The following is a 17,707-nucleotide window of genomic DNA, read 5'->3' as shown; positions in this document are numbered from 1 at the left end:
TGTTTCGTGCAATAAATTCTGAAGTCCGTCATGCAAACACGTCCTGTGAGGACCTTAAAATGCAAAGAATGAGCAGCTTTTCGTTAGCAATATATCAATGTAATGTAAAAGTGACTCTATATAAGCTACAGTCACTGTAACATGTATATTCCCTTTTTGCACACATCTGGTAATGTTTGTTTTTTTCATTTTCTTTTTTTCTCTTGCCTGTATTTTGTGTACAAATCATATGCTATGTCTGGTGTTATGAGGCTGATACTTTGCTAAATTTGCTTGTGCAACATGATATGTTTTATGGAGCCTGCAGTGAGTCTTACTGCAACCGTGTGCGTTGAAATGATGCTTGAAAATTGCAAACCAAACGGATTAGATTTAATTTGTGTATTTAAAAGCTCGCGAGTGCAAGTGTGCGCAGAGGCCTGCAGAGTGCACTGCCCTCCTTTTTTTCCCCCGCAACACTGACCCCTCGCTTTTTTTTTGGCACGACTTAAATGACAGCAGCGTGCACTCACTTCTTTCCTGCCCCCTTTCCGTTGGTTCTTGTTCAGTTTCCTGGGTGTGTTCCTGCCTCAGCTCAGTGAAATAACTTTCGTGGGAACTTTGTTGCCATTGGCCAGCCATAAATCAGCTGTTGGAGCGTGACTGTTAAACGAGCAGACACTTCGTATTTAGGTCTGCCCTAACTGTGCATGGGCCCACTGGATGCAGGAGCCCGGGTTTCTCTCTCCGTGCCTTCTGGGGGTCTGTTACCGCAAAGGGCGCACATACCTGGAGCAGAATAAATAATCTGTTGCTCACTGTTTTTGTCAGTATTACAGGAATGGGCTTGTGTCGGGGTAAAGGTGCGGCTCTGGTGAATTTGTGTGAGGGGGAAACGGGAGGACATGTCACTGCCTTCGAGAGACAAAGGTGCCATAAAAATTCCACAGGAAGAAAAGCAAACGGAAAGCGTTAGAGGAGGCTTCTGTTTAAAGCTGTTTTTTTCTGATCTGATAGAGCAGAGGATGGCTGATTTACACTTGAATGAAACGTGTATTACGCACAATTACGCACAGTTGGCCAGATGCATGACAGCGTTTTTTGGACGTAACGCTATCATTATTGAAAGAGTTGATTTTGACGTGACTGTTGATGTCAGGATCAACGTGTTTTACCTTTTATGCTTTGTTGATATGTACACGAACGATTCTAACATTTTTGTACAACCACTCTAATATTTGTAATATTTTGTATTGTATTATTTTACAAGTAGAAGATTCATGAAAAAAAAACCTAGGGACGCAGATTCATTGCAATATAAAAATAAGCATTTAACTGATAAGCATGTGTATGCAAATCTGAAAAACTGTCAGATTTACATGATGGATTTTAAACACATTTGATACATTTCAACCAATTTCTTTTAAAAAGATGTTCTTATTTTACGTTATATAGCACAGCGTCCCATGAAAAGAAATAATAAACCAGTGGTTATTCACGAGGCTGAGTGTAATGTCTCATAAACATACGCAATACAAGAACGTGGAACTTGGTTACAGTGACTGTTTTAAAGACACCACGACCGAAGCGTCGTCGTTAAATCAAGAACGAAATAGCGTCAGGTTACGTGGCAAAGGTTCTGCAATATCGTCTAAATGCCTGGTGTTTGGCATCGTTGAATTTCAACAATCGTGTTCAGACAGTAAAGCGGGAGAGAGTGCGTTCATATATTCACATTTATTCATTTTTAGAAATGGCGTCGGCGCACAGGCCTTAAATGTCTCTGTGGCTTTATTCGATAATGTGATGTTTAAAACGCATTTATTCATTATTCCCACATGTGCGGCTCTTTAGTTGGTTTATGTTTTTTTTTTTTTTTAAAAAAAGAACATTATGAGCGAAATAAAACAACTCGGAGCCACTTTTGGATGAGCTTTTATACTATTAACTGCACAGACTATTCGCACTCCTCGCCTTTCATAACGTGCATAACAGATTCTTATCGAATTATTTCTGCACACTGTCCTAGCAGAGATTGCACTCGCAGCGTGTCACTTGTTGTATTGTTTAGGAGCCAGTTGGTTTTTGCCGCAATGGTCGTTAACCTCTGAATGACCCCGTTTGGAGCCCACGCCTCACAAAGCGCCGCAGACGCGCAGTACAGCCATTGCGCCAGAGGATGGCGCACCACGACAATCCAAAACAGCCAAGCACTGACTCCGAGTTTGCCCGAGACACGAACGCACGGAGGCGCGCACCCTTTACATCCCACCCAGTATTTCCTACGTGCACGAGTTTACCTCTCGAGGTCACCAAGCAGGATTTACGACTGGTCAACAAAAGCACGTGATTCTTCGCCGTACCCCATATTTGGGTGCCTACGTAAGAGAGAATCAAGTCCATGTCCCACTCATTTCCATAATTCATCATAAATTGTGCAAGGGTGCTATAGGACGCGCTAAACCATAAGAGCCACAAATCAAGCACACAGGTTTATGCTGTTTTACCTTCAAATATAATAAACCAACAACAACAACATCTACAACGAGCACACGGTGGAATTGTCAACAAATGAGCTCCTATTTTGTGAACTCATTCTGCGGTCGCTATCCCAATGGCGCGGACTTCCAGTTACATAATTATGGAGACCATAGTTCGGCAAACGAGCAATACAGAGACTCCACGGCCATGCACTCCAGCAGGTACGGCTATGGATACAACGGGATGGACCTAACAGTCGGACGCGCCGGTGCCGGACACTTTGGGGGCAACGAGCGCACATCGGGCTACTCGCCGAGTCACTCAGCGGCGACCACACCGTCGGTGGAGCCGGTCAGGTACACCCAGTCCGCCAGCAGCAACGGGACCTCGTCTCTGTCGCCACCACCTGACCCGCTGCCGTGCTCCTCGGTCGCCAGCGCGTCCCCGGTCCCCGAGACTCACTCTCAACAGAGACCCATGAAAAACTCCATAACGAGCCCGTGCTCGAGCTCCAACGCAGGCACGCTGCTGCTTGGCCGGGACTGTGTGTCCAAGGCTTCCCCTCTGGACGACGAGAAGGCTACGGGAAGTGGACCGACAACTCCTCAGAATGTCACCGACTCGTCACAGCCGCAGATATATCCGTGGATGAGGAAAATACACATAAGTCACGGTAAAGTGGTGTTTTTAACGATCTTGTATCGATAATCTTTACCTGACATCGTGTAAATGTTTGAATAGCGAGTATTTACGTCCTTATGTTATTCTGTGACATGTTTGCATGGAACAAAGCTAAATTTGACAATATTTTTATTCTTACAACAACAAAAAATAAATATGCATTGCTTTAAGTGACAAGCAGCGCCATGCGCGTCTCACCTGTTTGGTAGGTTAGTGTCAACTTCGACCAGGTATACTGGGTCATTTTGTCACATATATGATGTCAAAGTGCTAGTAATATTATGTGAATAATTACAGGATGTACGTATTTTAATTGTTATATCTTTTAAGGCCAAATAGTACATATTTTACTTTATTTTAAGTTTGTTTTTCATCTTTTACGCAGTGGAAAATGTGTGTATTTAACTTATTTTAGTTGACTTTGGATTCCGTTAAGCACCCTTTAAAACATAGTTGGCGGAAACTTTTAATTCGCTTTTCACATTTTTTCCTTAGATATCATGCAGCCAACATATTTATGCAAAATGCCGAACGTTGTAAAAAAAATAACAAAATATCTGCAATATCTCACGCGTTTCCTCCCTCTTTGTTTTTGTACAAGATTTGGCTGGACCAGAGGGGAAGAGAGCCAGGACTGCATACACTCGATATCAGACCCTGGAGCTGGAGAAAGAGTTCCACTTCAACCGCTACCTGACCCGCAGGCGGAGGATCGAGATAGCCCATGCCCTCTGCCTCTCAGAGAGACAGATCAAAATCTGGTTTCAAAACCGCAGGATGAAGTGGAAGAAGGACAACAAGCTGAAGAGCATGAGCATGGCGGCAGCAGGCGGGGGAGTCTACAGGCCTTGATATTCACTCCTGCAGCCCTGATAACGAGCACTATGAAAATAAAAACAAAGATTGTCATATCAACTTCTCCCCCTACTTCAAAAAAAAAAAGAAAAAAAAGCGCAGAGACTTGTTGACGGGCAGTGTGTGGGACACGGGACAACCCCACGCAGCCCCACTGTATGTCCAACACCAGTCCCATTATATTCCTTAATATTATTATTTCCCTTTTATTTCCACCGTGGTATAACGTTTCTGTGAGTTAAAAGAAATGTATTATGTACAGTTCTGTCTAGATATAGAGTTACAAAAAAAGAGCCAATAAATGTTTGTTTAAATTATTTCTTGTTTAGACGAAAAAAAAGAAAAAAACCGTCAAAGCTGGAAATGCCACCTACATACATCGCAAATAAATCCAGTAAAAGTTGTGTGAGAATGCACTCAGATCGACAACAGCCTAATGAACAAAGAGGATGAGGTTGAGCTGCCTTTTGTGTTTAGCCTTCAGATTTCTATGTATGTACTTGTATATGTATGTATTTATATGTTTGGTGTATTGTACCATCTTGTCAGATAACTTGCTTCCAAAAGTAGAGCCAGCAGAGTGCGTAAGCCTTGTGTGATCATTGTGTGCGTTGTGAACACATGTATGGACAGAGGTGCCGACTCAGTCTTGTATGTACAGTAGACGTGCCTTGTATTTTAGTTTTCTTTTGTTCAGTTTTTTTTTTTTTTTGCAGGAGCTGCTGTTAGTATTGTTTACCTGGTCGCACCATCTTAGTAAAACGTGTTTTTTTTGTCTTTGTTTTCTATAGTTGTTTTTATGTGGAGGGTTCCACGCTAAATTCCATTGCCTCTGTGTATAAACTCCATCGTCATAAAGCTTTTTGTAAATGTTTTACAAAGACTGGAAGTCAAGAATATACTATAATATTAATAAAGATGGTGGTGATAATGATGATGGCCATTATAATAAACTTTTTACTGGAACGGCAACTTCCACGGCAACAGCGAGTGTACTTTTTGTAAACCCAAAAAAAAGTGAGAGCCATTTACGCTTTTACGCATTGCAGAGAAGTGTTTCCTGTTTCATCCAGAGTCTTTAAAGTCACTTGTACGAGCTGTCAAAAATTAAAGTTTCCTCAAGTCAATCCTGCTCGAGCTCAACAGGTCCACTTTAATGAAAGCATCTCAGTTTTACTCACCTTTTCTGTGCAGCTTGGGGGGGGATTTTGGGTCCTTGGCCACTAACATGCTCCAGGGGTCGGGGCGCCCTATATGCGCACTGACTCCTGAGCCTTTCCAGGAGAATCAGCTCGACTTTTCAGGCTGTAAACTTTATTAGGGCCGATTCTGGCTCTCTGACATTTGGGTGCTAAATGAATGGGGGGTTTTGTCTATGAATTAGATCGTAAAAATCATCCAGAGCGCGGCCAGATAGGCTCACTGGCCATAAACGGTCACGTGGTGGCCATTAAAGTAAGTTTTATGGTTTTGGGGAGTTGACAGTATATTGCACATAACATATATTCGCAGTGACGGCGAGCCTTCGTCTGACTCTCTCTTTGCAGGCTGTAAGTGTTACTTGACCGGTACAGGTCCGTCTCTATTGCTCAGTATGGACCGGACGCTCCCCAGGATGAGGACCTCTTCTCTTGGTAAGTTTCTGTTGACTAGCCGGTAGCATGAAAACAAGCAGCCTGTGTTAAACAGTCTTATTATTGTATTCGCTCCCTCTGTCCGTCCCTATTAGTCCATTACACTAATTTGTCAGTTGTCCAGTGCTGAATACTGGTCTCGGCAGATGTTGCGCAGGGTTGGGTCCGGCTCATGGCTATTTAATTGCTTCCTTCCCCGTGTAACTTGTTTCCCTCCATCTGTGGTGTAACTCATAATCCGTTTTTACATGTTGGATAATTATCTGTGTCCATTTCCACCCCCACAAACTTATAGTTGTTGTCGTTTTATTGCATTGGAGAATTCACAGACCGCCAGCCAGAAACTTTCCAGTGCTGTGTGTGTGGAGTGTGTAGATTTACTTGATAAGGTTAAACACCAATGAAGGCCTATAATTCTGCAGTTAGATCAGTTCGATTTGGCTTCTGTGTGTGCTGATGGCTTTTTCAAAGTTGTGTGGTCATGTTAGGGGGAAAGTTGCAATTTTTCCCTCACTTCTTTGCGCTGCGTTTGCACCGCACATGTTGGCACCATGTATGGCTTTAGGAGAGGCTGCAAATAGTGTCAAGTAAACACAACATGGGAACAAACAGCAGCGGGGAGACTCTGAAAGGGAATTCCGTTTTGTGTCAGCCGAGTCGTTTTGTGTTTGGGGTTGAAAAGTTCAGATGACCCCTCAAAAGTCACTCTCGCTTTGTTGTGACCTCTTGTCCGGACAGAGGAGCGGTCACTTCTGCCCACCGAGTAATGATCGCAGAAAACTTTGTTTCGATGCACTTTTTCTTTTACTTTTTTGTGTTTGTGTCATTTTGCTTCTGGTGATGTGAAGTAGGGTTATGGTAATGTTTTTTGTAATATAACCGTGCCAGTTTATTACAAAAAAATCAGACTGAATAATGTTTGAAAGTATGAATATTAAACTGCGATTATTTGCCTCGTGAGTTTAAGCAGCCAATAATTAGGACGATTTCAACACATTTTCAATTTCAACTGACTGTTATTGCATGTACTTGTAACCTAAATATAGTAACCTTTAATTGTATTTTTTATTGTACGAGGCCCGCATCAAACAGTGATTGTACTTAAAATAAGATTTTTTTAAACTAACTGACACAGAACTGCAGACCTCAAAACGTGTTACGCGTTTCTATCAAAGCTAGAGTCATTAGAAGAGTCATTAAAAATGTGATTACCTCTGAGAATAAATTCTGGGAAAGCAGATTTTTAAATTCTATTTTTTTTAAACAACAGCCTCAAATTTGCACTGACTATCAGGGAATCTGGAGTTGATGATAAACCCCCTCGTTTTTTCTGCTCTGCTAATTGCATACATTGCTATCTAAAGGAGTCACCAGTTTAACGAAACACGGACTCACATTGCTTCCAGAGGACGCAGCTATTTGGAAAATCAAAACCCATTTTGCCAATAATTCAAACGGAGATATTTGGACAGGCCCCATGTGCGGCGTACTGCCAGGCAGCGAGAGGGAGAGCAGCGCTGTAGGTTCATCTGGAGGTCAGCCACAGCACCAAGATAAATCTGCATCCCCTCAGAGCCACCAGCAGAGCTCGCTTTAGGCCAAGTTCACTGTCACCCTGCTGTATGCAGAGAGGAAAAGCACTCACACACACACACACTCACACACAGCACAATCACACACGAGCCCTCGCGTTAATGACACGTTTGCTTGGCATTGCCTATAAGCATAATGCGTAAAAATGAATTTACCAAAGGAGTGAGCGCCTGTGGAAACATCCTGCACTGGAGGAAAATGCTGCTCGCTTTAACAAGCAGTGACATAGACAGTGGGAAGTCTCTAACTTCAAGTGTTGCCTCCAACAAAGACTTTTTCTGCAGCTCTGGTTGCTCTCTAACGCTAATGAATGATTTGCATATTTTACGGCCCTATTAGTCTTAAGTGGGATCCCATTGGACTGATCATTTCACTTCCCTCGTTGGAAGCATCACAAAGCTACAATTGCATTCCAGGCCTAGCTCTGACATCGTCACTTAATTGTGGAATTTGTGAAAGTGATTGTGTCAGTGGCGAGAGGTATATGCGCGTTTGGTGAAATTAATTTTTCATTTTCGGGAGATGCAGATATGTCTCTGCGGGCTGCGGGGACTGATGAGGGAGGCATAGCTGCAGGAGAGGAGGAAAAATTGGGGTCAAAAGTTTACGCGCTGAACAAGTCTCCGTCATCTGTTCACTCGGAGCCTGATGCCAGCCTTATAATAGCGATCTTGACTCTCCACACAAAAGAGAGAATAGCTTTGAATTACATATGTTGCACGGTGCACTCCAGGTGAACCCTGGAAGCGCAGTGACCTCGCGTTTGGAACCGGGGGAGGGGGACAAACCTCCAGCACCACCATGCATCCACCCTTCCCCGGCAACAAGATTGAGTGGCTGGCGTTTTATTAGGGCGGTTGATTGGTGAATTTCCTTTGAATAAATTGCATTTGATATGTTTGGGGACGAGGGCAAAATTTGCATTCGGAGGATTGATACTCTCGACCCGGTCACAGGGTAATGGGAAGGCCCAGGGCCCCCACGTTGTGCCCCCGGACCCCTTAAAAAACATTTAGCCCCTCTTTTCCTGATAAGCTGAATAGAAGTCTTTAAAGAAAACAGAAATGGCACAGATGTTTTTTTGTGACTCATACAGAGAAAGCTCTAAATATATATATAAAGTCCACGTGTAAGCTATAAGTAAAATATATTTGCTTTTTAAATGCAAATTAAAAAATGTCAAACATTTGCTACATTTTAGTCCATCGGCCACTTGGATGGTTGTGCGTGTAAAAGAACAATAAAATGAAACAAGAAAAACAGACATTCAGATTAGAAAACATGACTCATAACGTACGAAAACGTTTTATTTGAATTTATCTCCAAGAAACTTAAAGTAAAACTGTATGAAATAAATGTTCACACATTAAATGCAAATAGTAGCAAAACAGAAACGCTTCACAGAGGATATTTTTTATTTTACTTACAACCACAATGAATTGCTACAATTGGTCTGATAAACAAAAGTCAAATAGAAATTATAATTATATTGTCACTTTCGATTTCGTAAACATTATTTATATCACGTTAAAATTAAACTATTAGACAAATGCACAATGTTTTGTCCCAGATATTTAAAAAAATCGAGACCTTTTGTATAAACTCGGCTCACAGTCTCGTCCGTGTGGCGTTCACGTCCTTGCTTTGAAAACTATACAAAAAACAGCCGAACAAGAAACAATATACGTATATCACACACTTGCTTCATAAAGTTTAAATTAGTTGATAATTATTTTAATAATAAGCTTATAAATAGCTATGACCTGGTTCTGCAATCTTCAATATTTCTGATGTTTTGCATTATTTAACTTTGATTCTCAACCGCCCAATCTTATTAAGATTATTTCAACACAGTTGAATTTTAGACTTCCGGTTATTGGAACAGGACTCTCACGGTTATTGTCTGAAAACCTTATAATTCAGAATATTGCGGCTGCAGCAGCTCCTTCCCTCAGTGAGACCATGAAGATGTCCAATACACACGCGTCATATCTTCAGGATGAATCTGTGTTTTGTTCTCACCTTCGTTCTCGTGGATGCACTGAATGTCACTGTTCTATAAATTTAATCAACGTTATCAGCTATAGTGACCATTTCTACTGCACATGGTCCACCTCTCCTTGTTTCCTCTGGCAGCCTTTGCAGCAGTAAACAAGTGGAGCAGAGCACAGCCAATGTGTGACACACTGTAACAGACAGGGAGAGAAAGAGAGAGAGAGGGAAAACATATTTTATCACCCAGTGTTTAGTCATATCATAAATATTTCCATAAAGATATGAAAGGTGTTTTCTAGGCCGAATCCTTGGCACATCTCTGATGCAGAGAGGATTCTTTATGCCGCCCGTCACGCGGGGATCCGCATAGACAAGAGACCTTGTGAGAGCTGCAACCTGCAATCTGTCACTATCGTCAAAGCACTTCTCTGATAATCTAAATTTACAGTAAACTGTCAGCATGATGTATATTGCTTAAATAGACCTTCACTTCTCCAGTGTATGCTGGTTGGCTCCTTTTGCCCTAAAATAAAAAGAATCATTTTTTAAAAAATTAAACAGAGTTTTTAATGCTTTTTGGCTCAAAATTGGTCCTAAAGCTTTTTATGCGTAATGACCGAACATAGATAAATGTGGTTTGTTTCCAGCTGCTGCGTTTTTGTCCAACGGTCAGTTGCATAGTTGTCGTCCTATTATATTTTGCTATAAGCTGCACTGTTGGGGAGATTTCCAGATGTTTTATAGCAGCGGCACCTTGCAGGCCTGTGTGTGATAACACAAGTATGAGGCTTGTTATCTTTTTTTTTTTTTTTGGAAATTCGTATATTTTCAAATACGGTTCAACTCGGAGATTCTCAGCCCAAGATTAAAGACGACGAAAATAGTCCACACAGCAACAAGTAGAAGGACCTGTGAAAAGAGGAGTGTTATTCACACATGGATAACTTATACTAAGTGGATCATAGCGCAGATGATATAAAAGACTATATATATATATATATATATTCAATAGAATAACAGCACGCTGTAAATTTAGATATCATGTGAAGACGTCTTACCGCTGACATTATGTTGACATATTGCCTCTCAGGTGGTCTCTCAGCCATAGGATACAGTGGATATGTGGTAGAAAGTACATCAGCTGCCATTTACAATGAGTTACACGAGACAGCAGCAGCAGCTCTGCCTTCAGCAACAGTATTTACAGCTTTTTTTAGAGCAAAAACGGTGGGCCTTCTGTATGACTGCTGGGTAAAAGGAGAATTCGCCTGTACTATATGGAAAAAACTAACATGGAAAAGTATTTTAACAAAAAGAGAAGAAAAAAAGTTGTAATGTTTACTCTGCCTGTGGAGTTGAGACCACTACTCTCTACAGATTCTCCCTCACACTTCCAAGTGGGATTTCCTTGTATACTTGTGCGTCTTTTACGCATATGTATGTGTATAAAAAAACCTCCTGCAGGGACCCTCCGGGTGCTGACCCCGCACTAAGTGCTCCCCAACACACCCTGCAATACTGAAGTCCAAGTCCGGGGTGAATCCCAGGTCACTGCGTCTAACAGATATGAAAATGTCGCCTCTTTGGAAAAAGGAGGGGGGGGGGCACGCCTTGTTGTTTAACAAAGACTGTCAATGGGCAAGATTAATCAGAAACAAAATGGAAACGGTGTCACTTTGGGGTCAGGCAGAAGTTATCTCTGTTTAGGGGAGCGAATAGAATAGAGAGGGCCGGTGGAAAGAAGAAAAAAAAACCCGAGGAGAAAAGAAAGCTTTCAATATTTCCGAAGTTTGGCCTCTCGTTTCTCCACGCAGAGAGAGGCCTTGTTGACGTGGACAGTGTGGATCAGCTGCCGCATCTTTGAGGGACACAGATACAGTGTAACATGGGGAGGAAACAGGACCTGGACGTGATGGCTGGAGGCGAAGTGCACGGTCAGAGAATATTTAATTTTCCACTATAGATGCAAATAGTTTGAGAAAGTGTAGCTTTAATTAAAAGAATACTGCGTAAATATGTGTGAGCCAACAGGATCCATGAGGATTACGAGTGTTTTATAATTATACCCTAAAATATAAGATTTATTTTTGTTATTATAATTTTACTTTAGTGTTGTGCCTGCTGTGGCACTGGAGGAAAAGGTTGCACATCATGCACGTTAACGTGATGTTGTACAAGTTGCAGACCTTTAATGAAAAGGTTAAAAAAATAGTTTGTGGGAAATATTTTTGTGCTTTTTAAAAAAAATATTCAGCTTTGAATATTTTATTCTCTGTGCTGTGCACTGTGGCATCTGACTGTAAACGCTCTGCACCGTTTTGTTTTTTGCCTGTGGCTTTAAACGCACGACACATGTCTGCGAGTGTGTTGTCCAGTGTTTGGACGAGCTTGTCAGTACAGGACATCTGAGTAATACGGGACGACTGTGTGGTCAGTGTCAGATAAAACCAGAGGTTGAAAATGGCCTGGAACTGTTGACATGTCCTGGTCAATTGCAGGAAAGAAATGTCCTTGCAATTCGAAGCACAAAATGAACACATAAATGTTGCTCGTTGCCTTTGCACGGTGGTGCATCTTCAGTTTCTTTTGTTCACGTATGTCATAAGCTCGTCATAACCAGGTTTATCTGATGCACAGATCATGTTGTCGATGCGGGATTTAATGTCCATATGCAGCAGCGGCTCCTCACTGCTTGGTCAGGAAGCTTGTGCACTAACTCTTTTCCTTCACATGTGATTTAATTATCTTGTATGTAATCCTATACACTTTGTATGATCGCGTGAAGCTGCTTTATTTGATTCCGTCGAGCTCTTTTTTTTGATTCGAATGCACGGCATTTTAAACTGCAAATACTTCTCCTATACTGCGTGTTTTGCCACTGACTGCCAGAAACAGTCTTTTGTTTGTCAGCAGTCTGTGTTTTCTGTGGAGCTGGATCCTCATTTTCACTCTCTCTTTCAGAGGAGGTGGATTTTTCTTTCCTTCCTTTTTTCCCCCCATGCAGTAAAAACCTCACCCACATAAGTTTGGCCTCATGCAGTAAACAAGTTAGTTGATTGCTTTTGCTTTATATACTGTGATTTAATAAGGAAAACACAAACGTAAGCCAGTCCGAGCAGCGTTGGTGGTACCAGTGCCATGCTTTCCATTGGTTCCTGTTTACATGATGCCCACAGGACACGCGGTGATTGGTGGCGCTTCACACGTGACCAGGCAACTTTGTACATTTGACAGGGAGTAGGAGGGTTTTGTGGAGATCAGAAAAACGACAGCGCGATAAAAATTAGTATTGTTGCACTTCACAAATTAATGACCATGAGTTCCTACTTGATAAACTCCAACTATATCGAGCCTTCCTTTCCTCCATGCGACGAATACCAGCAGAGCGGATACATCCCTAACCCCGGAGATTACTACGAGCGGCCAAAAGATACGGGTTTCCCCCATCACGACGAGCCATCCTATCCGAGGTCAAACTACACAGAATCGGGATACGATTACGGTAACGTTCCCGCCAACGGACTCGATGATTTCGGCGACGGGCATCACGCACAGCCGCAGCCGGTTCCACAGAGCCACGGTCCTCGCCTCGCCGCGGCCCCAGACGGTGGCGCAGGAGCAAACGCAAGCAAAGACTGCAGCCTTGCCAGTGAGGTGTATCCCGGCGTAGCGAAGGGCAAGGAGCCGGTGGTGTATCCTTGGATGAAAAAGGTCCACGCAACCACCGGTGAGTAATCGTCATGGTTAAATACCATAACCAGTGAGGAACAACCACTGCAACACACGCACGCTTATTGAGGCAGCAGTGGTAGCAGCCCATACAGCAATTTACGACTATCGAGCAGCAGGGTCGGTAATTAAGGACCCTCGTAAATTTTATTGCCTATGTTCGTCTGTCGGGGCCATGTGCCTTTGTTGCTTTTTAACCCAAACTACCTCCACCACTGGAGCCGAGCCAAACTGTAATATCTAACCCCGCTGTTTTGTTAATCATTTCTAAGCTTGATCTGTCCCTGGATGCGAATGCTTGTTCACTCGGCATCTCCACAGTAAGGTCATGTCCGTAAACTGAAACAAGACAGAGAATAAAACAAACAGATCGGCTGCATTTCCACACAATTCCCATAAATGTTTTATAGTTTTGCCACCCCTGTAATGCATCCCGTGGAGGAAATATTTGCTTTTGGAATACACGTCTTCAGCCTGCATATAACACCTGCTTGCTTGTATGGCTGTTTTCCCCCCTCCTCCAGTCAATGCCAGTTACAATGGAGGAGTGCCCAAGAGGTCCCGCACTGCCTACACCCGCCAGCAGGCTCTGGAGCTGGAAAAGGAGTTCCACTTCAACCGGTACTTGACCCGGCGCAGACGGGTGGAGATTGCGCACACTATGTGTCTGTCCGAGCGCCAGGTCAAGATCTGGTTTCAGAACCGGAGGATGAAGTGGAAGAAGGAGCACAAGCTCCCCAACACCAAGATCCGCTCCTCCAGCTCGGCCTCCTCCTCATCCTCGGGGCCCCAGCAACAACAGCAGCAGCAACAGCAGCAGATCAAAACAGGCCAGCAGCTTGTCCCCACGCCGTGCACCGCAGGTCTATAGTGCATGAACGAACCAGACCCATACAAACCCAGTCCAGACTGAGATGGCAAATAACACAAGTTGGATTTGTTGGACCAATTCTCAGTATTTTACACTCATGGTGTTATCTCTTTCACTCTGCCTCTGCCATTGGGCCCCTGTCACGTCCTTTGTACCCTTTCCCTCTCCGCTTGTCCTCTCCCTCTTCATATAAGCTTGAAATTCACCTTTAACGGCCACGGTGGCGACTGAAGTGTTTATATATTGTTTATTATTATGAAAGAAGGATTACGCACACTCAGACATATAGGACATGGATCAAATTTTATCATGACAGTTATAATTGAGGTAAAAGTAAGTTTTGAGATCATTTTTTCTATGTTATTTTTGACTATTGTTCTTTATTTTTATTTTTATTTTCCCGTTTTGTATTTTTGCTCATGGAAAGTTCTAATATACTTGAAAGATATTTAGCGAGAATCTATAGATGCCTGTTTAGAAAACCAGGCGGCTGTTTTAGAGGAAAGGCATCAGCCAGAGTAACAGTGTAGTTTGTGCGTTTGAGTGGGTTGATTTTACTGTTGAATGTAGTCCAGGTGACTTTCACATTTAATGTACATATAAACAAATCATAATGACGGCACAATAAGGAAAGCATTTCTTCAAGTCGAATTTTGTTTGTTTGTTGTTGTCGTTGTTGTAAGGTCCAGTTTTATTTGTCTTAGTGCGTCCCATGTCGTGCTGTGTTCTAAACTGTGAATATTTGTATGTGTTGTCTCAGTAATGGCCGTTGTGATGTGGGCTAGTGTAGGATCTATTTGTCCTTGTGAAATAAATATGTACTTCACTTACAAGGCTGATATGGCTTTGGATATTTTGTCACTGCAAATACTAATATTCGATTCGATGCCTTGTCAAAGCCATGCGTAATAATGGGATATTAGCTGCTTTCAATGTAAGATTTTTGTAGCAATTGTATTAATTTAATCAAATGTATTTTTTGTTTTTTATTTCTATGTTAGTTTATGTTAGTGCGTGAACTTTGATTTCATTTTTTTTTTTCACTTATATCTAAAGCATAATTTCACACATTTATATTTCACGTCCAGTATTTAGAGTTGCGTGCGTAAAACTGGGATAGTGTGTCAGAACACTGGATAATCTGCTGCGCTATACTTTGAAAATGCTAAAATATATCTACATCTGACTAGAAATAAATACAATATGTATTATTTTATTGTACTTTCAGAGAGAACCAATATGTAAATCAGTGCGCAAAGTTGTACATGTACACTGGATATGTACGGTGGACATGTTTCCACATGGATACAGCAGTTTTAAAGGTCAAATCGTTGTTTTTATTTAGAATTCCATTGCTTAAATATCTGAAATTCTAATCCATACACATGTGCACTGGATGTCTTTGTGCTTTGTCTTGCATTTAAACCTCGAGTTTTGGAAATCTCTGAGCCTTTAGGTGTTGTCTCCAAATGTTACATGCTTTGTTTCTTTGAGGAGAATTTGACCAAACCCAAATCGGTAAATGTATCCGGCCACACATATTGTTCTTACTGGCCATTATAGGGAGATTTCAGCCAACCCTAATGCACCAGAGTGTGACTGTTGGTCACTACCTGCTACATCCAAACAATGGAGAGTTCAACCAGGGGACACTGACAGTTCTGGCCAATCACCGTCTCGGAGCACTTCTTCTAACCCCTGACCTCTCGACACTCACAATGTCCAGACCATACATCAGCGCTGAGACCTCAGCCAGTTTTTTTTCCCCTTTCTTATTTCAGATTGAGACAGAGACAGCGCGAAAACAAAAACGGTGTTCTAGGTGTGAAGTAGAGCCATGAATTCTCCCAAAATTATTCTTAGAGACAGCTCCTCTGCAATTCATCACAGAGACACCAGCGTTAAGGTCTCACACTGAGCGCCGATATGATCAGAAACAAACTGATAGAGTGCGTGTAACCTGGTGTGATTTTTTAAAAATTATACTTTGGCAAAATGTCTCAATAACAATGGTAGTGACTGTATATAGCGTAGTGACTAAAGCAACTGGTAATTAAATTATTAGTCCATTAATTTAAAAGTGAAATTCAAATTAAAATTGCGCAGTAAATTGCATTTTGTAGATTGTTTTTATTTTTCATGTTTACTATTTCCAAACTGCACGTCTGCATACATACACGTCGTTAAAACATTTGCAAAAATGTCTTTGCGTGCGTCTGCAAAGGCTCCTCGGCTCAGCCAGCACGTGCAGCACAGGCTGCAGACATGGAGGCTTTGCAGAAGATGGCGTTGAAGCTGATTGACACCGCAGACGCCGACAAATCCAACTTCAAATTACAGATTTCAAGTCATTTGATTCGAGAATAGAGGTCACTTTCAATGCACTGAAATTTTAATTCGCCTGTCCACGTGACTTGTTGAATAATGAATACCCCCGGGGGGTCAGAAATAGATGTGAAAATCTGCCTTATTTTCATTTTGGAGTGATCTTCCGCAGGGTGCGAGTCAGATCTCTTCTCCCCTGACACAGCTCGCCCCGTCTGCTGCACACAGACCGTCATGACTTGTGAGTAAACTCGGCTGTTTGTTTTTCTGTATTTTGCTGGAGGTTTTATGGGAAATTCAATAGGGAAAAGTTGTTCTATTCTCTCTGGCCACACAGTTATGTAGATTATAAACATGTACTGAAATAGGATCTGTACTAAGATCTGCGGTTGCAGAAATCATTATTAGACCACACCTGATTATCAGATTTCTCTTTTATTGCCAAACATTTTAAACTGCCATTTTATTACATTGAATTACACTACAATACAATATAATATGAGAACGTATTTTGAGCTAAAACACTGTATTGTATTGAACTTTTCAAAGTACATGATACATGCAGCAGGTCTTATTGATCAACTCTGAACATCTAACTAAAAACCACAATGAAGATGACAAAAAATGCAGCTTAAAGAAATGTGCAAATGTGTTTAAAATGAAAGGGACGTGGCTTAAGTGTTAAATATGATATCAGTCGAATCATTCTTTTTGTGGATTAATACTGAAAAGTGACCTAATTAATCAAAATAAAGCAGAAATTACTGTAAGAATGACTGTTGGTAAGGATGTAACAACAAGATCAATAGCTGTCTTGAGTGAATTATGACAGCGACTGTGATTATTTCCCACTTAATCTCGTCATAAATAGCACAAAATGTGTTTAAAGTGACAGTGACAATGCAGGGGGTTTTATCTGTTGCTTCTAAAAGTTGTCAGGACAACTCGGATTCAAAGAGCCTCTCAATGGGAGCGAACGCAATGGGCAATTTACCCACAAGTTAAATATTAACAAAGTCTTTATGTGACTTTAAACTGTGTTATTATTACTTATGTTGTAGATATAGGATCTATTTTTGCACTTACCTCCAAAACCTTAATTTCACGGCTTAGCATTTAAAGCCTATTATATGTCCTGGAAAAAATGTTCAGAGAGCCAGCATGGAAATTCAAACTGCTTTATTACAACCACCTACAGTATGTTGGCATAAATCTCCAGTCCTAATCGGCCCTGGTGCTGGTGAGCGTCCATGAGAGATGGTTCCAATCGGCTGAAGGCGTCGAATTTTGCATTAGCCTTGATGTTGGCCGGTGTAAACCTAGCAGAAAGACTTATCTTCGGCTGAGTATATCGGTAACCCAAGCCTTGCTGTTAAGAGCTCCGAGTGTCAACATTGTGGGAAGATATGGACCGCCGACTGGCCATCATCCAGGGCTCTGCGCCTCTAACTCCTCTTTGCTGACAGTGATAAGGAGCCTTGATTTGTGTAAATAACTCTGAACTATGTGCTTTATGTTAGAGCAGTTGAGATTTAAACACAACACACCAACGTTTACTTATTCT

General features: G+C 41.8%; 3 protein-coding genes across 6 annotated transcripts in view; all 3 read left to right on the top strand.

Moving 5' to 3' along the window:
- The window catches only part of hoxa3a (homeobox A3a), a 29,895-nt gene that overhangs the window by 908 nt on the left and 11,280 nt on the right, over nucleotides 1-17,707 (top strand). The window contains exons 2-3 of one of the 4 annotated variants that reach the window (XM_044053069.1): nucleotides 5,544-5,630; nucleotides 11,033-11,152. The exons of 1 other annotated variant lie outside the window; for it this stretch is intronic. The gene's annotated coding sequence lies outside the window, so the exon portion shown is untranslated. Of the gene's footprint in view, nucleotides 1-5,543; nucleotides 5,631-10,277; nucleotides 11,153-17,707 lie in introns of those variants that run through there. 2 more of the 4 variants (XM_044053066.1, XM_044053068.1) reach the window with 2 other exon arrangements.
- On the top strand, nucleotides 1,888-4,982 carry hoxa5a (homeobox A5a). Its single transcript, XM_044053074.1, has 2 exons — nucleotides 1,888-3,133; nucleotides 3,743-4,982. The coding sequence occupies exons 1-2, from the start codon at nucleotides 2,551-2,553 to the stop codon at nucleotides 3,991-3,993; spliced, it is 834 nt and encodes a 277-aa protein (XP_043909009.1). The 5' UTR covers nucleotides 1,888-2,550; the 3' UTR covers nucleotides 3,994-4,982.
- On the top strand, nucleotides 11,159-14,651 carry LOC122786629 (homeobox protein Hox-A4). Its single transcript, XM_044053076.1, has 2 exons — nucleotides 11,159-12,945; nucleotides 13,472-14,651. The coding sequence occupies exons 1-2, from the start codon at nucleotides 12,528-12,530 to the stop codon at nucleotides 13,816-13,818; spliced, it is 765 nt and encodes a 254-aa protein (XP_043909011.1). The 5' UTR covers nucleotides 11,159-12,527; the 3' UTR covers nucleotides 13,819-14,651.

This window comes from Solea senegalensis, linkage group LG20, assembly GCF_019176455.1.
Source record: "Solea senegalensis isolate Sse05_10M linkage group LG20, IFAPA_SoseM_1, whole genome shotgun sequence".
Lineage (NCBI taxonomy): Eukaryota > Metazoa > Chordata > Actinopteri > Pleuronectiformes > Soleidae > Solea > Solea senegalensis.
The sequence above is the reverse complement of the archived record's forward strand: the minus strand, read 5'-3'. Positions and strand labels throughout refer to the sequence as shown.